Genomic DNA, 24,066 nt, shown 5'->3' on the forward strand with positions numbered 1-24,066 from the left:
AGGCTCTGCACCCTGCACACGGACAAGAGCCAAGACAAAAAACCCTCAGACAATTCAAGGCTTCTCCAAGGGCTGAGTCACCCACAAGTGCAAGGGTTCAGGGTATGGAGGGAGCAAGGGGACAGGCAGGCCTCTGAGAGAGGGGAGGGGGGAGAGAGGATGAGAGAAAAATAACAGGGAGGGGGGAGAGGAAGCCAGTGATGCTGGTGAGAGCAGGGAGCAAAAAACAAAACTAAAGACAAGGGAGAAAATAAAGGAAAAACAGGCAATTTGGGGGGGAAAGGTGTTTTCTTCACTTAAAAGAAAAACTGAGAAGCCAGAGATAAGACTTTAAAAATTAACATGGGCTTTTGGTTTGTGGAAAGGGATTTTTCTGCCTTTGTGAGAGAAGGGCCTCTCTTATTGTCAAGCATATAGAATTTGATTTTTTTAAAGCAACAGTTTTCACTGAAACATTTCTGAAATACCCAAGCCAGTTTCAGCCATCACTAGGAATAATGTGCCTCCAAGAGAAAAAGACTGATCAGACCACAGTAAAAGAGGATAAGAGAGAGAAAGAGAGAAGAAAGCCAAACCTGGAGCGAGAAAGCCAAGCTGGCCCCAAAACTGCAAAGAGAGAAAGACAAAGATGGAGGGAGAGAAGACAAGGGTGAAAAGAGAAAAAGAAAAAAAGAAAAAAAAAAACACAAGCAGGGACAAAAAACAAGGGCTCTGGGTCAGGGGTAAAAAAGAAAAACTAGCTGAGGAAAATGCCTGCTTCTATCGCAAGAAAGTGAAGAAAGTAAAATGCGTGGTTTTCCAAAACTCCACAAAACAAATGAAGCCTTGTGGATTACTTAAGGGAAAATAGGAAAATTCATACAGAACCTCACTCAGTATTCAAAAGTCTTCAAGGAAATAAAATAGTCTTCCCAGCTTGAGACAGTTTTCAAAAGTGACCCATACCTGCCAATAGTGAAACATCTAGAAGCATAAGAAGTTGTATCTTTAAAACAGGGCTGCTGTTTGAACGTTTATCTTTACAAAAATCCTATTTGTCCACATCCTACTTGCTTTAAGACCCAAATTTATTCTCTCAGACCCTGGACACATGCTGATTTTATATATATATATATATATATATATATATATATATATATATATATTTCCATGCTAATTTGGAAAACTATACACAGTGAGTGCAAATAACTAACAAAACCTACATAGGACTAACCAGATATTTCAGTATCCATTTTACTACTGCCTATCTGCAGCCTGGGTGAAAAAGGAAGCAGGAAAATTTGAAAAGCCACAAATAGAGCCCTGATTAGTCTGCCCAATTCCTGGGATTTTTATAATTCATCATTGGCCTGAACGGAAGGAGGTCAACTTTGTATCCCCAATATCTCCCATCTTGTCCCACAGAAGGAGGGACACAAGAAGGCACAGAAGAAGGCAGTGTCCGGACCCTAGGGCAAAAATGGAAAAAGAACTGTAGTGCAGGCAAAAGGAAGGGGCCAGGCCGGCTTATCCTAGAGGTAGGTGGGGCCTCCCCTCTCCAGGGGGTGGGGGAAGGCGGGAAGGGGTTCTGCAGCCAGAGTAAAATCATCCAAGAATCTGGAAATGCCAGGCATGGAAACCAGAAAATGCACATTGCGAGGAGGCTCAGAGAATTTGGACAAAGCGGGTTTTTGGCTGACTTGGGCCTGTTTTCCTCTGCTCAGGAAAGGCAGCCCCACACGATTTTTCTAGCGTCCTCACGATCGCTGAATGGAATTGCCCTACACCCCCATGCTGGGTCTAGGATACGGCCTGCATCAGAACCAGGCCGCACATTCCTCTCCTATAAAACCACCTCCCTTTCCCTTCTTTTTCTCCTCCTGTCTACATACAAACTGGGAGCGGTGGCCTGGGATCGGGCCAACAGGCAGCCTCGTTCTGGCTCCAAACACTACCCTGCTCCAGGCGCATCTCCCCTCACCCTCCTGGCACCAAATAAAATAGGGTAGGAACAGAGGTATTGGGAAGACCGTCTATTCTCTCTAGTGCATCTGGAAATTTACTTTCATCCTCTACAGAGACTAGAAAACAAAAACCCTAGTCTTTAATTCACTATTTAGCTTGAGACTTCCTTATGCCACCAAATAGAAATAAAAGCCAGGAAGGCCAGAGCCCTGTCCTCCAGCTGGAGGGCTACGTGGGATCCTCCGCTGGGCGCACAAGGCAGAGGATAGCCATGGACTTGGACTTGAAGGTGCAAGAACAGTGCAGAGCCTGAGTCTCACCCACCTGGTGCCACTAGAAAGTGCCACTCAGCCATGGCCTCAGCCCCGGAAGAAGGAAGAACCCCACAAGCCAGCTTCACAACTTTCTCTGAGAACTGAAAAACTGACAAAAGGCACCGGAAGGAGAAACCAGCACGTGAAGTTGAGGTCTCTGCGGCCACGTAAAAATGCCCAGAGAGCAGGAGAGAAGGCCAGAGCAAATGGCAAAATGTTGAAAATTTGCCTGAGGCCAGCTGTAACTCCCGACCCCATAAATGGCTTAGGGATCCTCTAGGGGAGATGTTCCTCTCCCTCCCCACGCCACTGATCCTGCACCTCTGAGACTCCTCTAGTGGCCCTCCCAGGTCTTCAAGAGTTCCATCAGGTTCCACTGTGACACGGCCTTGCTTTACCTGGTCTATTCCCACCACCACCTACCCCGTGCCACAGGACAGAAGGACCAGGGCAAGAGGAGAGTTTCTCTGAACACCGCCCCCACCCCTGCCCTCCGCCGGTCTGCACTCCTGGCACCCTTGGCCCACAGAGAGCCTATTTCTTGCAGTTGCCGCGGCAACAGGCAGTGCCCAGAGCCAGGGGCAGAGAGCAGGGTGGCCAGGATAGGAACAGCCTGGGATTTTCACTGCTTGAGGGCTCAGGGGAGCTGGGCTGGCCCTGCCTAGGCAAGCAGCTTTCCCAAAATGTACAATTTTAGGAGTTGGAAGGGAGACATTTTTCAATCCTTCAAAATGTATTGCTCTCCCCAACTATTTTATTAGCAGGATTGTGGCCAAGAAAACCTGAGAATCCTCATTCCCCTGATGTCTAACCCCTGCGGAAGCTGGCACCGGGGTGCCAAAAGCTCAGGACCTGACCACCCCCTCGGCCACAAATCCATCCCTCTCCGGTTCTCTTTCTTTCTCACCCTCTCTCCCCCTCTGTGTCCTCCAGCTCCAACACAAACTGTTTGCACGGGAAGTCTCCCTCTATGACCCGATTCAGCACACACAAGAGAAAACTGTGGGCGACAGACCCAACGTCCTAACGAACTTGAGTTAATTAATGCTAAGGAAGAAAAGAGGCGCCCTCGCTCTGTTGAATCACGGTTCACTAGCCCTTTCAGTTTGCTGTGGGTGGAGGAAAAAAAAAAGAAGCTTTTTGGTTCAAATATTTTTGGGGGGCGAAGGGAAAACAAAAACACCGCAGAAGGGCCGTGGAGGGTGAAGCTGTAGTACCTGCCCAGAGAAGCAGAGGCTAGGGCGGCCGAGAGCGTCCTCCCTGAAAGCTTCTGGCCTAAACAGTCCTGAGAAGGCCGAGAAGGGGAAAGAAAAGGGAAAAGGGAAGGGATTATCACTTGATTGCCAGCCTGTTCAAGCAAATTGCTCAAAAAATTACACCCTCAGACTATAAAATATATATGTGTGTGTGTGTGTATATATATATATATATATACATATATATATATATATATATATCCCAAACCCAACAACTCGATTTGAACAGAGCCGTGAAGATGTTTTAACAGAGTAGAAAACCGAAATATGGATGGCATGCATACAAAATTTTAAGTGTGCAGAAAAAAAAAGAAGAGGTGGTAATCGGGGGGCAGAGAGAACAGCTGCAATTTTGCTTTCCAGATGTTGACAGCAAAATGTAATTGGCAAGTAACTTCTTCCTTACCACTTTTCATCCTTTGGTCCTGAGATGTTAAAAATCCTACAACTAGACCTGAGTTTGCAGGCAGTTTCCTGGCACTCCGAACACACGTGGATGGGTCTGGAAGCCTCGTGGGCCACACGCCTGTGAGCTTTTTTATCAGCCCACTAATTTTTACAAGCCCTGCCACCATTCTTTAGCGGGAGACCTAAGCAAAGCAGGCTGGAGGACATTCTTATTTAAATCATCATTTATTATCATCATTATTATTTTGTAAGGGAAGGCCTTTTCTTTTGAGGCTGGGTCTTCCTTTTTTAAAATAAAAAAACTTTTTAACTGAAATGTGTAAAAAGAAGAGCAGAAGATAGCACACTTCTAAGTCTGGCGCTCGATACATTTTCACAAAGTGAACATACCTGTGTAACCCCACCCAGATTAAGAAATATAACATTTTCAGCACTGCTGAACAGGCCTTTAGTTTTTAAGCTATAGAGTTCTCATAGTTTATATGCCTTAGAAACAGCTCCTGCCTCCACCAGTAATGTCAAATGCAAGTACCTATGTATACACATGTGTTAACAGAGCAGCATGCACTACTCATGTGATCACAAAAAAACGTGTGGTGAAAAGAAGCCCCTTGAAACCTCATTGCTGCAGAGGGGTTTCTCGCCTCTCTGTCTCTCTCTGTCTCTCTCTCTCTCTGTGCCTGCCCAGCTCTGATCCCATCAACAGGGCAACCAACTGTGCAGCAGGGTTAGCAGACCAGCAGGGTGTGTGTGTGTGTGTGTGTGTGTGTGTGTGTGTGTGTGTGTGTGTGTTGGACAAACAGGGCCCACCAAGCTGAAAGCCAAATAGCCATAGTGACCAACGGGAGTAAGAGACTCTGTTCACCCTGCCGGCTGGCAGAGACTGGGGGGCCCCAGGGATGTTGGGGGTAATGGGGAAGAAGTGGCTCTGCAGAGCCAGGGATTCCTGAAGGGTAAGTGAGCACCCATCCAGGCAGGCTGCCCTCATTCCAGTCCCCAAAAGTCTATCAGGGAGAGGAGTGAGGGGGTCCTGGGGCAGAGCTGCCACAGGAAGGGAGGCCCAATCCTGCTGCATCTGCCTCCCCCTTCCCTGGCTCCAGCCCCAGCTGGCTCCCCCCTCACTTTCACTCGCACTAAATTTACTTTATAATTTTAAAATTAAATTTTAAAAAAAGCAGGAAAGAGAAAGCACTGAAGGCAAAGTACCTCCCACAATATCTCTCCAAGGGGGGGGGGGGATTCTGCTTATGTAAAAAGACAAAATGCAAGGGATCACGAAAAAGTCTAAGCACCAAATAATAAGGAAAATAAAAGAGAAACACATTTAATTAAAAACACCTGAAGCAAATAAATAACTCCTTTGCAACTCGAAGCAGTGCCTGTGGGCACAAGTCTCTACCTCCATTTTTTGCCCACTTTTCCCTTTTCTTTCTCACAGGGAGCTAAGACTTTCCAAGCACTACAGAAACTCCTTTTCCTTTTGAGCCCATCCACCCCACAACTGGGGGAAGGGTGGGGCACCACTTAACATCCCACTAGCCTGAAGCAAACATCTACAGCCCTGATGAAGCGCCCTTTCCTCGATTCCCACATCTCCCCAGGCCATGCCCACCACTGGCTCTGTACTCCGTTCTCCTGCCTCAAATCTGGTCCCTGTGGGTGGTGGTAGTACTGTCCTGGGGCTGGACGCCAGACCCAGCCCAAGTGGGCAGTTCTCTCCCCTACCACGGGTACTGGGCTGCCAAGTCAGGCTCAAGGACCGAATTTTCACTTCCTATTGCATATGGGGCTGAGAAGAAAGAACTGTTCAGCTTAATTTAAAATATGACAAGGGATCTGAGCCCTCTAATCCTGCGATCTTTAGAAATACTTGCTTCTTTTTGGAAGGGGGGTGGAGTGCAGGGTAGGCATCAAAACTCTGCCTCTGAGACCCCACCCCCCCACCCCCCCACCCAGTTTGACTTTCCCACCAGCCCGCCGCCTGGGAAACGCGCCCTCGGCTGGCACAGGGGTACCAGAGCCCGGCTCCTTTCTTCCTTTCTTTCTTTTTTAAATCGCTCTAGCGCAAACCAGGCAGTGGGTCAGGGCCCAGAGGCGGGGGAGGGAAGAGGAGAGGGTTGTCTCTGAAAGAGGGGAAAAAAGGAAAGCGAGGCTCCAACTCCGAGAGAGGAACGGCTGCCGCAAGTTTCCCGGCTTGTGCCAGTTTGGGGATTTGCGAATCAGACCGGAGCGGAGGGAAAGGCGGGCGAGAAAAAAAAGCCCGCATTAAAACTAACCAGCTCTGCCTAAAAGCACGCTTTTCACCCTTAAATAAGACAATGACGAGGGGAGAGAAGAGACGAGTTATTTCTCACTCTTTAATTATTCCAATGCTTAGCATTATTTAAAAAAAAAAAAAACCACACACATTAGCCAATGATACATTCTAACCCTCAACAAAGCTGGTATTTTTCTCTGATTACAGACTTTGCCGCGGCAAACCCGGGCTCCGACGACAGAGGCAGCGCAGAAGCGCGCTCCTAAATGAGACACAATTTTATTAAAATCATAATAATTCCTTGCATTTCTATAGCGCCTTTTCAGCGTCGGAGATCCCAGGTGCCCCTGCCCGGTTCTACAAGGGAACTGGCGACCAAAAAGCTCTGTCGTGAGGCAGGCGAGCCTCGCCAGCTCCACAGAGTGCCACCGGCATGTATTTTTCTTTCTTTTTTTAACAGCCCGGTTCCATCAGCCTCTGTCTCACGCTTTAAAAAAAAAAAAAAAAAAAAAAAAAAAAAAGTAATAAAACTCCTTTAAATTAAAAAAAAATTTTTTTTAGAAAGAGGGAAAAGATGACCTGAAATATAAGGTGTTGGGGGTGTAGCCAGTGTAGTCTGGGAGTCTGGGGCCTGGGGGTGCTGCTGGAATGGGCTGCCTCTGGGTTCAGGGGGCAGGGTCAGCCGCTGCCCGGGTCACCTCCCCAGGCACAGCTGGAGTAGGCTGAGTCATCTGCACTTGGAAAAGGAAAAGGACCTAACACCACCAAAGCGCATTTAAGTAATTTGGCCGATAAGAAGTTGTGTTAATGACTGGTTTCCGAGGGGCCTCCCATTGGGAGGCCCCGGGGGCACTTTCACTGAATGCTGGGGTGCAGCTCCAGCTCGGGAGGGGTGGCTGGGTGGCTTCATCCGGACACCAGCCTCCTCCAACAGGTTAAGTCGGGCCCACTCCGTGCACACGTTCCTTTTCCACGATTTTCCATCCTTTCCCCCCCTTGGCCGGCCCAGGTAGTGCTGCAGAATGGTTGGCAGCAGTTGGGCAGGGGAGCTTAGCACCCCCAAATTCAAGAAGTCATCCGTTGAGAGGAAACGCAGTGTTGATCAGAGGGGATCTGGGCGAAATTTTTTTTAAAGGTTCTTGGAGACTGCGCAACTCCCGGGGCCTGAAGGCAGAGGAGAGGGGAAGGGAAAGCACATTTTCTGCCACTTAGTCACATTTCTTCCCCGTGCTTGCTGGAGGCCAAACGCCCCCAAACCCAGCCAACCCTCGAAACAAACAAAAATCTCCCCTGCTAAATTTCCCCTCCCTCATTCCCCAAAAAGAGGCAGCGCGGGGAGAAATGCGGAGGCTCTTCGGAGGCCTGGGGTCCGGAGGCAGCGACGCGCCGGCAAAGGGGCGCAGAGAAGGGACCCTCTCCAGATCGGTGTCCCGAGGCTGCCCTCACTTTCTGGGGCATTTAACCCCAAAAGTCCTCCGCGCGACCAAAGAATAACAGGAATTACCAACACCGCACTCATTCCAAAGCCCTCGCCCGCATTATTCCCGGTCGGGGATCCGGACCGCACGCAAGAGGGAAACAGGCAAAGGCGGCCCCGCAGCCCCACCCGGGGCGCCTAGGGCCCCAAGCGGCTTGCAGGCCAAAACGCCGCCATTTGAGCCCCTTCTGGCGGTGGCCTTGCTGTCGCAAAGGTTGAGGGCCCCAGAACGCGACCCGGGCTGGCCCTCGACGCCACGCGGGGTCACTTTTGGGTGGTCGCCGGGGCGGTTAGGCCGCGCTGGGGCGGAAGGGAGCCCCGCCGGCTCGGCGCGGGGCCGAGGGAGGGCAAGGACCCCCGCAGGGGCCGGGCCTGGGGGGCGGCAGCGGCCTGGTTCTTAGCCTCGCTCCTTCACGCCTGTTCCGGGTTTCCTCTCACCTGCCCGTGGGGGCGGTGGTCCTTCCTCAGTCCTCGCTCAACTGCCTTGTGCGGTTCCGCCCAAGCGACCCAACCGTCGTGTGCACAGGCGCTGGGCGCACTGCGGCTTCCCGCCTTTTTGCCTCCACGCACGCGCACGTCTGACTTTGCGCACGGCCCGCTCAGGGCCAACGGCCCGCGGTGCCCCGGGGCCAGGGTCACCCGCACCGTCACCGTCGAGGGGGTATGTTGTCGCTTCCACCTGGGGATGTGCGGTGCAGGGGAGCGAGACCGTCAGCACCTGTGTCCTGCCGCGTGGAGAGAACACAGCCCTCCCCCTGCCCGAGCCGCGGGAGGGTCCTCCCCACGACCTCCACCCCCACCCCCGCGCCCGCCCACCCCCCGGCGTGAGCTGATTGCCGCAGGTCCGGGAATGCCACGCACGCACGAAACGAACACCTTGGAGGCAACAATGAAAGGCGCTTGTAGGCGGTGGGCACCTGGCAAGGGGCATATGCTGGGGCTAGTACATGATACCGGTGGCACATTTCTGCCGAGGTTCGCAAAGGCACACGACGTGATGCACCCGCATACCTGGGGGGTGGGAGGCGGCCTGGTTGGGGCATCAAAGCGTTATAGTTGGGCAGTGGGACCATCTAGGGAGTCCTGAGACAACCCCCGCCCCACCTCTGCTCGGCAAAGCGCTTCTATTTTAAGATACCTCCCACCCCTCCAAAATCCACCCACTCGCTCCTGAGGTCCCTGGTGCGCAAGGGGAATCAGCCTCTGCCCCAGGCGCACCTGAGGGGAAGGCCTGGAGGGCAGCGCAGGGTCTGAGCTGCCAAGCTGGGCTCATGGGGGCAAATGGAAGTTTCGCCCGAGGAGGGGGCATTAAATGGCCTCTTTGTGGAGAGGAATTGTGGGCCGTCACTCAGGATTAATTTAAGCAGCAACAGCAAACACACACCAAAAAGCAACGTCTGGCCGCCAGCACCCACCCCCGCGATTGTGTTTCGGGGAGTGCTGCAGGATTCGTTGGTGTGGCCCGGCCTTTAAGAACGTGGGGCGTCCACAGCGGGAAGGGGGAAGGCTGCTGCCGCCGCCTGGTCCCATGTCCCTGCTTGGCGAAATGGGTTTGCAGGTTTGGGACCAAGCCGAGCAGGGGATGGTAAAATCCAAGTCCAAATGTGGATTAGGAATTGGGGGGAGGGTCTATATAAAATACATATAAAGGCACAAATTTCCAATATAAATATGTCACATGCAGGAAAGCCACTGAGTAGCAGTTCTGGGGCTCTCACCTTCACCCCAGGGACATTTGGGGAGGCGGGTGTTATAAGAGAAATCCGGCTGGCGGTGGGAATTAGGCCTCCGCTTCCCGGTCTCCTCCCCCAACAACCTGAATGCTTCTTTGGAGCCAGGTGCCCTGGGCGGCCTGGCAGGTGTGCAGCTCACGTGAAACACACGCGTGTGCAGGCTGGGGAGGTGCTTACCTACGTGGGCCTGGAGCCACGTGTGTGGGCATCAGCACCTCCTGTAGGCTTGTGGACCCACCTGAGCCCAGCACACCCATGGGGGCACAGGGCAGTGCCTGTGCTCAGAGCCAGGTCTGGGCACAAGCAGGAGAGTGCATGTGGTGTGGTGTGGTGTGTGGTGTGTGTATGTGTGTTAGGGGGACCCCATCTGATGTCGGGCAAGGGCGTATTTATGGGCATGTGTGCTCCTGGCAGTCTCACTAGGGTGTCAGGCCTGTGTGTGCATATAAACTGGCGGTGCCTGGGATCCCCATGGGGGTGCTAGGCAAGAGTGTGCTTGAGACCCCTGTCTAAGCCTCTGTGAGGGGGTGTGCTTATGTGTGCACATGAAAGCCCGCCTGAGTGTCTTGCTGGGTTGTTGGACATGGGCATGCAGGTCCAGACGGGTGCACCGGGATGCTGCACCGAGGCGTACGTATGTGCTTGCAAGCCTCTTAGGAGTGGCCATGTGTGCCGGGGCCACCATCGAGACCAGCAGAGCCTGGATCTAACCCCTGAGCAGGCCAGGGGGCAGGGCCAGCTGCCCAGCCAGCCTCGGCGGGAAGTCATTGGAGGCGTGTTGGTTTTGGCCAGGGCAGCTCTAATGGGGGAAGCCCCGGGGAGCGGCAGGGGTGGAACAAAGAAGGGGAAAGTGAGAGAAGGCGGGCAGCAGAAGAGGAGGAGGAATCGCCCTGGAATGCGGAGAGCCTTGGGGAGTAGGGGTGCTGGGCAGCCCTAGTCTCTGGGCCCTGGCTTTCGGGGAGGGACTTCAATGGGGCCTACAGCTGCCAATTCCTCAGTCCCCTACTCCTTCACCCCCATCCCCACCCCCAGGGACTGAGACCCTGGCCCCAGCCAAAGGCTCTTACCCACGAAATCCTGCCACCACAGGCCCACAAGGAGCCAAATAGCATTTGGGGTGGAGAGCCTGGCTCAAATTTCCTCAGAGGGCAGAGGGTTTGAGGCCCCTTCCCCTGTTTCTTGGCTGGACTGCTTAGAACCTCAGTTCTGCCCATCTGGGGAATGGGAAGGGAACTCCCACAGGGAGGGTCGGGAGGGGGAGTCTCAGGTACATAGGAGTGGGTTGAAAGACAGGGTGACCTGTTTAAGCCTTGCTTGCCCCTGGGGCCCGGACTGAGTAATTCCTCCACCCCCCACCCCCCCACCCCCGCACCTCCAGCCCCATGACCTTGGCACTTGACCTTGTGGCCTCTGTTTCCTCATCTGTAAAACAGGTTACTCATACCTGCCTCATGTGGGGAGGGTTACAGGAGGTCATGTGCACGCGTGCACGCGCACACACACACACACACACACTCCGCCTGCTGCCCAGGCATAATTGCTCTGGAGTTGGTAGCTGTTATTTTTATTGTGAGGAGTCTATGGCTGTGACAAGCTGTGACGCTTGGTGTGATCGCGTGAGGCTGGCTGTGCGTGCGACTGTGCCGCTGTGTGTGTGTGCGTGTGTGTGACAGGTTGTGTGTGAGACTGTGCGTGGACGACAGATTGTGCCGGTGTGCGGCAGTGCCTGTGACAGGCTGTCACTGCGCGACAGACTGCGGGTGGCGGGGTGTTGCGGGTACTGACTGTGAGTGGAGATGAGGCAGTGTGTGTGGGGCTGGGACTGGGGGACTCCCAAAAACCTACCTCCGTGAGGCTCTGGCTAACAGAGGAGGAGGATCTCGGGGACAATAGGGAGTCGGTCCAGGCCCGCCCCCCCCCCCCAGGCCTTGACCTTTCTATTGTGTCCAGTGGGACTCTACTTGCTGGCAAATCTGGGTAGGTGATGGGTCGGAGGGACTCTATGATAGAGCCTCTCCTTCACTCACTGTTGCCAACTAAGGTGCTCACGTCCCCCCCACACCCCACAGCCCAGCTTCTTGCTTAGATTCAGAGGACCCCAGGAGGGTCACCGGAGATCTCAGGATATGGAGGACTCCAGGTCTGGCTGGCTTCAGTAAGGGATACACACCCCAAGCCTGTTTCCCACACTCTCCTTGAGCTCCAGGCCTGGGCAGGGCTGGTAGAGACAGAAGTAAGGATTTGGGGAAGATCAAGAAAAGCCAGGAGAATAAATGGAAATGGTGAGAAGACCAGAGACTTGCCTGGGACCTGGAGAACCTGCAGCTCCTTGAGGTTGGGGCCTCCAGTCAGGGTGGATGCATATCAGGTTTGTGGGGGTCAGGACTGGCTGCCACTTAAGAGCACTGCTTGTACTCCAGCCTCTGTGCTCAGTCCCCGATTTTAGGGACTAGCTCCTCATATCAACCCTGCCAGAGGGAGGAGAAAACCCAGGCACCCTCCTAATCAGTGTGGATTCCCCTTCTATCATCCCAGCCCATCTCTTCCCTCTTCAGTTGGGGAAACTGAGGCTGAGAGGAAGGGACTGAGGGGAAGGGACTTGTTTGCACACCAGCTCATGCCCAGGAGACCTGAGGATACAGGACTTCAGGTTTCCAGAAACCTCACTAGCTGGAAAAATCCCAGACCCAGTGGGCTGGGGGCAGCACCCCGTGAACCCCGCCCCCATTTCGTGTGTCAGGAAGTGTATGTTTTGCATGTATGGTATGGGCACGAGGGTAAGGTCCACGGCTGTCGAGTGTCTGGTGTGTAAGCCGCAGCAGGATGTATGTGTCCCTCTGTTGGTGCGGGCCTCTGTGCATCTGTGTGTCCATTCAGGGCCAGCCCCTGCCACAGAGGGGGGAGAGGCATCGAAGCACCCCCCCCCCGAAAGTGTGTCTTTGATACTTGCAGCCTCGGCAGCGAAAAACAAGTTTCCACAGGGCCGCCTTGGGCTGAGGCCAGGCCGTCCTCAAATAACATTTGAAGTTACTTAGCAAACTTTGTTTAGTGCCGAGAGAGGCAGAGAGGCCCGGGCAGCAGGCTTGGGGGGGGGGGGAGGAAACCGGTTCCTCCAAAGTCCCTTGCCCCTCTGGGGGCACGAGTGCCCAACATGGGGCTGAGTTCACCTCCCCAAAGCTCCAAAGAGGAGGAGCAGGAATCCTGAAGCCCTGAGGGGGATCTGGGAGGAGGAAGGATCTGGGCACCCCACAGATAAAACCTTGCTTTTGCCAGTCCAGTCCCTAGACTTTGGCAGGAATGCCCACCTTGGTCTCCTGGTAGCCCAGGGGCTAACTCTGGGTCCCTGGGTCTGGTTAGACATGGAAAGGTCTACATTTTCTGTGCTGCCCCCTTTCTGCAGCCCAGCTCTGCCAGCCTTGAGGCCGTTTGTACAAGCTGGCTCTGAGCATGTGTCCCCCTCCAGACACACACACACACTCACACACACTTACACACAAAACCCCTGGTGCCCACATTCCCAGCCCTCCCAAACTCTCATTTCTAGGGTCCCAGCCCCAGGCAGCAGAGAAGGCCCGAGAGCCAGCAATGGCGGGTTTGGAAGTGAGATTGGTGCCTATGGGAGGGGGAGGAGGAGGAGATGCCAAAAATGGTGAGCCATTACAGGCAAGCAGGCAAGGGAGGAAGCGAGCAGGGAAGATGGAAGCCAGGCGGGCATCCTCGCTGAGCTCTGGGCTGTGAAGGGGCATCGAGAAAAGCAGTCCAGGGCCTTCCAGGGAGCAGGCATGGGGGGGACAAGCCCCAGGTGGCACGGGACAGGCAGGGGGCCGGGAGGCGCCCAGCGCTCCCCCACCCCCACCCCAAGCTTTGAAATGGAGACTGGCAGCAGCAGCCGCTGGGCTCTGCCCGGGCATGGGGTGGGGGTGGCGGGCAGGCAGGGCGCCAAACCAAATGCCACCAGGCTGGGCACAGTGGTTGCCAGCCGGCGGCGCTGACCCCACCAGCCCAGGCCCAGAGCCCTCACATCTAGAACTTTGCGGGGGGTGAGGAAGATGGGGGCCCAGCGGATTTCAGAGGTAGAGCAGACAAAGCCAGGTCCCCTCAAGCTGTGGGCAGGTCCCCAAGACCCTACAAAGATGGCGCAGCCTGGCACTGCCAAGGTGACGGGCTGGGGTAAAAATAAACCGGGCCCGCCCCGGGGGAGCTAAATCGAGGGGCCCAGGTGGAAGTGCCACTCCGGGCCACCAGCTGCCCCTGCCCCACCCCCAGCTCAGAACAGCAGGGTTGAGAACACCGGGTGCCCATCGAGGCCCAGTTTCTCTACAGGAGAAACCCCAGCCACCTTTCTCCTGGTCTTGGACGGGCAGCATTCAGTGTACCCCAAACATATGGATAATGGATGATCTCAGGCTGCGGCAGCAACAGGCCATGCATTTGGGGCCGACAGTGGGGGCAACCATGCTAAGGCACATACCCTTGACCTCCCCCCTCCATGCTAAGGCACATACCCTTGACCTCCGCCAACCATGCTAAGGCACATACCCTTGCCCCCTCTTAGAGGCAAAAGGGCCTTTGAGGCTGTACGTAAGCTGTGGCAGAGCTACATCGATTGGCAAGTCAGCACCACGCTGCGAGGCCTCTCAGACCACCTCTGCTAAAACGGCAGCTGCCCAGCACTTCGTGGGCCCTACTCGTTCTTTTCCTCACAGCACCTATCACTGTCTCAAGTACTGGACACTCCCTTGTTTATCAGGTTCACTGTCTGCCCTCCCACCGGGCCTGGCACCTCTGCCGATTTTGCTCTCTGCTGAGCCCCCAGGGCCTAGAATGGGGCCTGGCACCTGAGAGGTGCTTAGTAAATATTTGTTGAAGGAATGCACAGGCCCCCGGCGGCATCCCCAGCACTCGGGCTCCAGCTGGGTGCCTAGCAAGGTGTGGGAGAAGGTATCACCCCCTGTGGAGGTAGTGAAGCAAGCCCGGCCAGCGGTGGTGCAGAGTGGGTGAGCCGACCACCACTCTCACGCTGAGCCCTGAAGGGAAGAAGATCTGAAGGTCAGGGTGGTAAGGAGGGTTCAAGGGCTGACAGCTGAGGCAAGCTCCACATGGGGGTGTGGGGATGTACAGGCCCACTCTGAAATTTGGTAAGGGCCAGAGAATAAGCTGCAACTCTGTCCCATCAGTAGGATGTAGAGGGGTGGCAATCAGAGAAGAGGCTCAGGCTCTATCACCTCTTAGCCCTTGGCCCTGGCACTGCATATCTCTTCTCTCAGTTTCTCATCTATAAAATCAAGCACTTACTTCACGTCAAGCACTATTTTAAAGTACTTTCTACAAGCCAACTCCTTTGGTCCTTTACCATGACCCTGTGAGAGGAAACTAGAGCCCCAGAGAGGTTAAGTGACTTGTCCAAGGTCACACAGCCAGTGACTAGCAGAGCCAAGATTCAAACCCAGGAAGCTGGCTTGGAGCCCCCACTCTCCTAGTAATGTCCAAACGTCCCAAATGCCAACAGTGCAGAACTAAAGAGACTCCATCCAATTATAATGTCAGACACGTGCAGTAGCGCATACATGGGTACAGCTAACGCCTGCCACACCTGCCTCACATGGTAGGATTCTGGGGACAAACTGGGAAGGCAGCACAGGGTGCAACACAGCAAGCACATACCACACTTTAGCCATCACCATGGTTTTTAGGACACCTCATTATAATCCTATGAGATGCTCTCTCCCCGTGTGGTTTTGCCAGCCGTCTCTCTCTCTTCGCTCTTTCTCCAGTGTCCGAAATGAAGAGTCCATAGCCAGAGGATTAATGAGACAGCCCCACGAAGGACAAGAGTTTCAGAAATTAGCCTCGCCTCAGTCCCCAACTGTCTTGATGGCTTCCGAAGTGGGACAGTTAGAGTGGGGCGGCTGGGCCAGAGGGCTGGAGTGTCCCGGGCCAGGGTAGGCCTGTGGCTTCCCAGCCTTCTCCCCCAGGCTGTGACAAACCAGCACAGGGGCTCAGAGTCCCAAATTCCTTCAGAAGAGGTCAGGGTGGTTGAATCGGCTGTTCAAAGGCAGCCAGAGGGCAGGCAGGCAGAGGGGAGGCTCGAGGAGGCCAGGTCTCATCTCTCAGACACCATTTCCAAACAGGGCCAGGTGTAACCCAGGTGTGAATGCCTGTGTGGGTGTGACGTTCATCCACATGTACTGGGACAACTTGGGACTTTAATGCCACACCGCCTGTGCCTGGGCTTATGTATGGGGGTGGGGGTTGCATGGTGACAACACCTGGATCCTGATGAGCAAGACCGAGTGTGCTGCACTAGCAGCAGCGTCTTGTCCATGTGTGCATGTGTGTGCACGTGCGTGTGCACGTGCATGTGATGGGTGTCAGTTGTGCTCGTGTGTGTGTGTGTGTGTGTGTGTGTGTGTGTTACTGTGTGTGTCTGACAAGACTAGGGCTGAGTTTCTCCATTTCGGCACTGTTGACATTGAGGGCTGGATCACTGTTTGCGGTGGGGGCATCTTGGGCTCTGTAGGGTGTTGGGCAGCATCCCTGGCTTCCCCTTACTAGGTGCCAGTAGCAAACTCCCCTCCAAGTGTGATGACCAAATATGTTCCCAGACACTGCCAAGTGTGCGTGTATCACTGTGTGTCTGAGAGCGGGTGACTGTGTGCATGTGCTCCTATGTGTCTGATGGTGGGTGGGTGCGGATCAGTGCTCATGTGTATGTTTCTGGGTGTCTGACAGTGTTAATTCGTGCATGTGCCATGTGCTTCTCACTGAGTGTCTGTGGGTCCGTGCGACACTCCATACTCCTGTGTGTTTGGCAACAGCAATGCATGTGCCTGTGCTGTGTGTCTCGTGGCATGTTATTGTGTGACCATGTGTGCCTGCGGGGCTGCTCCCGTGTGCACGTCCCTGCATGCGTAGCCCACACCGATGTGTTCGGGTGCGGTGGGCGTCTCTAGGTGTCTGTGTGCCAAGGCAAGTCTCTTTGTGTGGGGACGCCTGTGTCTGTGTGCTCCTGATTTAGGAAGGTGTGCTGTGCCCGGGTGTGCCGTGTCTGTGTGTGACAGCATGATTCTTTGTGCCCGCGTGTGCCGATGACAGTGTACGACTTTGTGTGAGATGGACCCAGAATAAACCCCCAAGATGATTCTACTGAAGCCAATATTTAGGATGGAATCTCCTGGATGATTTGCCCCCACCCCTGACTGCCCCGGATTGAAAGCCTCCTCCTCAGGCCATGGGGATGGGGTGCACCTCTGAGCTGCCCCTTCCTCCGGCTCGACTCCCACAGATTGAGGTGGGGACAGACCCCCGCCCTTGCCCAATCTGTGCCAGGAAGGCTGGCGCTGAGCTTTCAGCCAAGGGGGCAGGGTCCTCAGCAGTGGTGGTGGCACTGCCCCCTGTCCACTGCTGGCCACCACCCCCAGCTCCCCTCAGGGTGCGGCCCCAGTAGGGGGAAAGCTCCCCAGTGCAACCCTGGCTTCCGATTGGCTACGGATCGCCGCAGTGCCCGCCACCCGCCTCCCCCTCCCCGGCTGGCGCAGCCACATCGGTAGTGGTGGCAAACGCAGCTCAGAGTTCTGGGCACAGCTGCGCCTCACAGAGGCCTGCCAGCCCCACCAGAAGCCAGACACCCCAGCTCCATGCCCCCGACCCCTCCCCACCTGCCCGCCCGGCCAGCCAGGCAGCACGGTCACCCTGGCTGCCGCCCCCCTCAGGCTGCCAGGCCCTGTCCACCCAGCCCCCTCACCCATCAGGCCTGTGCCCCCTTGGCCAGCCCACTTGGGGGGCCCAGGCCCCTACGCACGGCCACTCCCGCTCTCAGAGGGGCTCCTCAGGAGGGGGGGCGGCAGCGAGGAGGGGGGGCAGGGAGGGGGGAGCTAGCCCTTCTTTTAGTGAACGCGCCCAGAGCTGGAGCCAAAAATCGAGGAGGAGAGATATTCAGACGGAGCCAAGACGCGTTTGGCAGGAGGAGAGAGAGAGGGAGAGAGGGAGCGGGAGGAGGGGAGGAGAGAGGGAGGAAAGAGAGAGAGAGAGAGAAAGAAGGGGGGGGCCCTCAGTTTCCAAATCTGAGCTCTCAGAGCCTCAGAGGGGCAGCGGGTGGCATAGGAGGTGTGGGACCCAGGGCAGGCCTGACAGTGGGGGCAGCGGGGGCGGAGGGCTCAGGCCCACAGAGACAGCCGGACACCCCAGCTGGCCAGGCCAGGACGGACACAGGCAGAAGCCAAGATCAATGCGCACCCGGCAGACAGAGGGAGGCCTGTGGGCGGCCCAAACACACACCCGCACCTCGCCACACAACGGGCTTCTGTCCATGCCGGTCCAGGGGCACGGGCGGGGCCCGGAGCAGGGCCACCACGGCTGCCCGACCTCATGGGAAGCCATGGAGAGGCCGGCCTGCTCCCAGCCGCTAGCCTGGCCGCCATAGCGGGCATTGCACACGCTGCCAGAAAGCCAAAGGGGGCCAAGGAGAGGGGCCCTTGCGGTGAGATACACCCTGGTGGTCACAAGGACAAGCCCAGCATGAAAAATGCTACGGGGGAGGTGATCCCCGGAGACACAGGCATTGACACGTTTGCTGACATAGGTCGACACGCGTGGTAAACCACACCGATAACAACCTTTGCCGCAACAGTCAGATATCCAGAGGATACATTTGGTTGCACACTGACATGCCACGGGGGCACCACGACACAGAGACCATACCAGGCACCCAATAAACAGTGACGCACCCCACCCCCCAACCCCACTGTTCCCGGATACGCAGAGACAGAGCTCGTAACGACCCTTGGAGACACAGGCAGGCAGCACCCAATGACGGACCCTTGGAGACACAGGGACACTTGCAAAGGGACCCAGACACGTTTGTGGCTACACAGTCATCTGCAGCAAAATGGTGGCTCTACGGCCCAACACACCAGTGAACACATGCGGATTGGGAAGAACCCCGTTAGTCACTCACAGCCATCCTCCTAGCTCCTCTGCCTCCACATCTGGGGGTTTGGGGACAGGAAAATGAATACACAGCCCTCTTTCCCTCCCCCTCCTCCGCCCGGCTGAAGGGCGGCAAGGTGGGGGGGGCAGGAGCCCCATCCTCAGCACTTTGTTGGAGGAAAACACAGGTGTCTGTGCCTCCTTTGACTCTTGGTGCAGCCAGGGGGCGGGGGGGGGGAGCGAGAGACCCCAAATTTGCGCTTCAAGAGCAGAGAGAACAAGGACCAGGCAGACACAAAAGGCCAGGCTCCCAGCAGGTTGAACATGGAAGCCAGCAATCAGACACTCACTACCAGGGGAGTTTCACTGGCAGCCACAGCTGTGTGCCCACCCCCTGCACACACCCACAGTGACTGCCTGACCCTGCCAGGTGCCCACATAGGATCCCCCATGTGCATCTTAGCCCCATGGTGGACCCAGGTGACACCACCTGCATGCAAATGCAGAAACAGCTCTGGAGCCATGCAGACGTCCCTGAAGCCCTCATCACGACCCACCCCCAACTCCAGGCTCTTTGACCCACTCACGTTTGGACATTCATGTACACACATACTTTTGCACACTCTAGAATAGGGCCTCAGAGCCCAGCCCCACGGTGGGCCTGGTTGAAGTCAGGGTCAAGACTAGGGAAAGGGTCAGGGCAGCCAGTGGCCCCCTAAAATGGTATCTGGTCCCCAGCGGGCAGTGCAGGGTTTGTCTCTCCTCCCCGGCCCCTCTGCCATCCCCCACCATCTCTTCCTGCCTTGAACCCCTGCTGTCCCCTGCTTGGCTGACAGGACTCCACCCCAGGGAAAGGAGCTGGGCCATGAGCTAGCTTCCCTCCTCCCAAATTCTTCTCTTGCTTCCTCCTCCAGGCAGTACACTTGGACTTCTATGGTTGGGAGGGGTTCCACCGTGCTTTCCCTCCCTGAAAGTACTCTTCCCTCAGTTGGGAAGGCCTAGGGGTGACTTAATGATGATGACCAAAATGACAACAACTCATTCCGTTTCCTGAACACATGCTTTATGCCAAGCACTGCGCTAAAGCCTAATCACAGCCAGAGAGATAGGTGCTATTATTACCCATTTTACGAACCAGGAAAATCTGTGGTTCAAGTCACAGGATTAAAAGATGCAGAGCCAGAGTTCAGACCCTGCGCTCTTATGACAAAGCCCAATTCTTGACCTCTGCACCCACAGCCTCCATCTGGGACCCCTGAGGCCACACAAGACATTCCTGGCTCAGCAAGGACCCCTGGCTCTAGCACCCAGCAAGAAGGGAGCATCCTGCCCTCCAAATCAGCCCAGCAGAGCCGTTGGCCCCAAGCGTGGCCTGGTCCAGCCTCAAAACATCTAATGGAGCCCAACCTAGTCCCAAGCATGGCCTGCCCCACCCCAACTCATGCCTGCACACACCTTCTATCCCAGAAGTGGGCATGAAGCAGCCAGGGCCAGAGCCAGGGAGAAAATGCACTGTAAAAAGAGGACCCTACACTGCGCCAGGACAGGGAGCAATAGCATCATGGGGATAGAAGGGGGGCCGCGGAGACCCAAGGAGATAGCTGAGGTGGGGACATCAGGGAGGCCCCAGCCCGTATCCCCTTTCCTGGAAGGATTGTGTGTGTGGCTGCACAGAAACAAGGGCGCGTGAACATTCTGCTGCTCATGTGGCTGTGTGGCAGGAAATGTCGGCAAGCATGCATGTCTACATACACACCCAGGTGAGCCAACAGCATTACGTCTTCCATAAAGCCGTGTGTCTGTCCATCCATCTGTCCTTGAGTCTGTGTGAGTACACACAGGGATGAACACACACTTGAGTCAGCCTGTCTCCGAGTGTATCTGGGAGGCACTGTCGCTGTGTCTTCAGGAGCCTACATCGATATACGTGTCCCATGTCATGGGATGTGTGTGTGTGTGTGTGTGCGTGCACGCGTGCGTATGTGTGTGTTTATGTGTGTGCATTGTGGGTGGGAGCGAACACAGGTCCACCATTTCCTGGGTCTGTAGGTTTCTCAATGGCCATGTGTCTGGATGATCAGCATGAGCAGGTCACTTATGTTCTGTCTTGGGAGCGGCAGTGATGTATATGTCTGTCCACATTCTGGTGTGTGTGTCTGTCTGTTGGGGAAGGGGTCTCATCCATCCACCCCCTCCTGTCTGCCGAGGACTCAGGACTCAGGCCTACGGCTGCAGTGGGCTCAAGCAGCGCCAGCAAGCGCCCCGCCCAGCCGCCCTGGATTTCGATGCTTTTTCCAGAAGGAGATTTCCCCCCCCACCCCCCGCCCTTCCCCCTCGCCCACAGTGCCTTTCCCCGCCAGGGCCCCGCTGCTCCAAGCTCGTTCCTGCTCAATCATTTATTGACTTTAAAATCGAAGCCAATTTTGGTTTGAAAAAAAAGAAAAGGGGGAGAAAGAGAGAGAGAGAGAGAGGCCAGAGAGACAGGGAGAGTCCGAGACTCGTGGAGAGGGGGGGAAGCAGAGATGGGGACAGAACCAAAGTCAGAGACAGAGACAGGGAGAGACAGAGACAGTCAAAGATATAGAAGGGCGGGGGGGGGTGCAGAGCAAGCCAGATATAGAGACAGAGACAGAGAAAAAGACAGAGACTGGCAGGGCAAATTATGGAAGCAGAAAGATTTGTAAAAACAGAGACTCCAGATCCAAGAGATGTGATTGTCAGGAGGGGCAGACCAGACCCTGCTGACCAGCTGACAGCAGCCGCCTGCACCGAGCTGAGGGGTGCAACCCAGAGAAACCATGCCCGCTCTCTCCCCCCCCACCCACCCTGGGTACACTCAGGCCTGTGACACAGAGCCGAGCCCTAGCTCCCTTCTGGGGTATCACAGAGTCAAGCCCTGGCCATGGCCCTAGGTGCTACGCCAGCCCCTTCCTAGTCTTATCACCAATGGATCCATCAACTGGCATTTTCTTTTCCAGGGGCCCAAGTCTTATCCAGGTCTCAGGGGGCAGGCCCGAGTACTGGGCGGGTGGCTGGTGGGCAAGGCGCTACACAAGCATGGGGTCTTGATCCCACTAGGGCCCCGAATACCAGCACACAGTCCAGCCAAGCGTAGCCCCAAAGGCAAGCACAGCTCAGACCCCGCTAGTGGGCAAGGTTGTCATGCGGCCCAAGATAGAGTGATTGGTCAGCCAGAGGCAGAGATTGGGGGTGGGGGGTCCCTCATGCTGCCATGGTGGCTAGAGTGCCTGCTTACACCTGCATGCACACTGTGATACGTACATGTGCCTGTGTGCCCCCACAAACACTTATACCCGGTTTCGTACAGGAAAACCCGCTCCCCGGGCCACACACCAGTCCATACCATGCAGGCCTGCCCACCGCCAACCCAGAGGAGCCACATGCAGACCCTGAGATCGACACATACATACACACTCGAGTCTGTGGATATAGGCGTGTGTCGTGGCCACGGGTGACACACAACCCCGGCAAACTGCCTTGCCCCTCGCCACACACCGCCACCTGGTAGCCGCCATATTCACTCGGACTCCCACTCCCATCTGTGGGCACACTTGGCAGAAGGCTGGCAGGGCTCAGACTGGGTAGAGGAGACAATCAGGACCCCAGGCCTGGCCCACAGACTCTCCTTACACACGCAGGCCCCGCTGGCAGGCAGGACTGGGCAGCCCCCAGGTGTCCCCTCTTCGGAGTCTGTGTTGCCAGCAGTGGCCTGGCCCTGCAGGCAGCGCTGCCAGGGCCACTGTGGGACTCTGGACAGTTCTTGTGCCCTCTCGGAGCCTGGGGCCACAGCCCAGGAAGGCGGACTGGCAGGGCAGGCAGCCCCCGCGCTTTTGCCGCCGCCGAGCGCCGCGCAGGGAACTTCGCTGGAGGCGGGACGCGCTCTGCTCTCGCAGCGCGCCAAGGTCGGCTCTGTTGTGCCCGCGGCTGACCCGACGGCGTGGCCGCAGCGCTGTCGGCGGCATCCACGGCTGCCTCCCGCCCCTCCCGCCTCCGGGCGGCAGGACGGGATTCCCCCCCGGCCCGCCTGGGCCACCGCGCCGCGGCCGGGGTAGCCGGGGCAGGAAAGTTTGTGCCGAGGAAAGTTTGGGGCGGTGGGGGGGCCGCGGCTGCGACGTCCAGGGTCGGCCGAGAGGCGCGGCCCCGGCTGGCAGCGCGCCCATCCCTCCCTCCCCTCCCCTAACCCTCCGAAATTTGGGAGCCCCGCCATTTTCTTAGCCCCGCTCCCATGTGAGGCCTGAACAAAGACTTTGGGGCGACGCCCGGGCCGCTCGGCCGGCCCCCGGCACCCCCGCTGCACGCAGGGGCCGCCGCCACGCATGCCGGCCGCTGCCACCCTCGGGAAAAGCTGCGCCCGCCCCGGAGAGCGCCGCGGGACCCAGTCCCCGCTCTGCGCCCTCGGGACCACCCCCTGCCACTCTGTCACCCCCGCAACCGCTGCCAGTGGCCACGCTGCCCGGGTGCACGGCACAGTCGCCCACCGGTCGGCGGGAGTCCACCGCACCCCAGTCGAGCGCGCGCGCACACACACAGACACACACGCACGCACACACACACGCACTCCCGCTCCGCGCTCCGGGGGCAGCGCCACGCACGCAGCCGGCCACCCCCAGAGCCCCAACAGGAGTCCGCCCGGCGGCCAGGGTCGCACGCGCACCGTGACGCCCGCATGCGTGCGGGGACTGCCCACAGCACGGCTTGCACCCCGCGGCCGCCCGCGGGCTCACTCCCCCCGGGCCGCCGCGCGCCCCCTCCGGCCGCCCGCCCGCCCGCCCGCCCGCCGGCCTCCTGCGCCCGCTCCCCTCCCCGGTCGCCCAGGGGCGGCGGCCGGTACCTGGGTGAGGCAGTACGGGGAGTACATAGCTGGGCGCCCGGGCGGGAGCGCGGCGGCCGGCCGCGGCGAGGGGAGGCCCGGCAGGCGGCGGCCGCGCTCGGGCTCCGGCTCCGGCTCGGCTCCTCCGGCCTCCGCCGCGCTGCGCCCGCCCGGCCCGCGGCCCCGCGCTCGCCGCTCGCAGGCTCGGCCCCGCCGGCTCCGGGGCCGCCGCCGCCGCCGCCGCCGCCGCCGCGCTCGCCGCTGCCTCTCGCGTCCGCTGCTGCCGCCGCCGCTGCGCGTCTACTCCATGCCGCCGCCGCTCGGCCGGTCACCCTCGCCCGCCGCCGCCGCCAACGCCGCCGCCGCCGCCGCGCTGTGAAAGTGAAAGTTTAGACAAAGTTTGGAAGCGGCGCACTCCGGGGAGAGGGAGCGGGCGGGCGGCGCGGGCGGGAGGAGGGGCGCGGGGAGGGGCGGGCAGGGCGGGGGAGCGGCGGCCGGCGCGCACACACACACACACACTCACACGCACACACGCACACATGCACACGCGCGCGCGCGGGGGCGCACACCGACACAGCCACCCCGACACGTGCTGGCCCGCGTTCCATCGCAGACACACGCTGACACACAGCGGGGTTCGGACCCCGCCACACATGTCACGTACAGAACGCATTGCCACACGTTCCACGTTCCAACAACGAAGCACACACAGACACCTACACACACGCGGCATAGACACACGCCCTGGCACACCAGCCCACGACCCACGCGTTGACAGGCACACGGGCCCACCGTCACATGATGATAACCTGTACACACGCATTCCAACAACGAACCATGTTTAGACACGCGATGCGGGCCTCGGGTGCACACACACTGATACACACCAAGACACACACACCAATGCACGCTGACACT

At 57.2% G+C, this 24,066-nt stretch overlaps 1 protein-coding gene across 1 annotated transcript in view; it reads right to left on the minus strand.

Moving 5' to 3' along the window:
* The window catches only part of NFIX (nuclear factor I X), a 96,548-nt gene extending 73,245 nt beyond the window's left edge, over window positions 1-23,303 (minus strand). The window contains exon 1 of the mRNA XM_072721467.1: window positions 23,170-23,303. Coding sequence (XP_072577568.1) covers window positions 23,170-23,196 — 27 coding nt within the window. The 5' untranslated portion in view covers window positions 23,197-23,303. The remainder of the gene's footprint in view (window positions 1-23,169) is intronic.
* Window positions 23,304-24,066: the final 763 nt, after the last annotated feature.

This window comes from Vulpes vulpes, chromosome 9, assembly GCF_048418805.1.
Source record: "Vulpes vulpes isolate BD-2025 chromosome 9, VulVul3, whole genome shotgun sequence".
NCBI classification, from domain to species: domain Eukaryota; kingdom Metazoa; phylum Chordata; class Mammalia; order Carnivora; family Canidae; genus Vulpes; species Vulpes vulpes.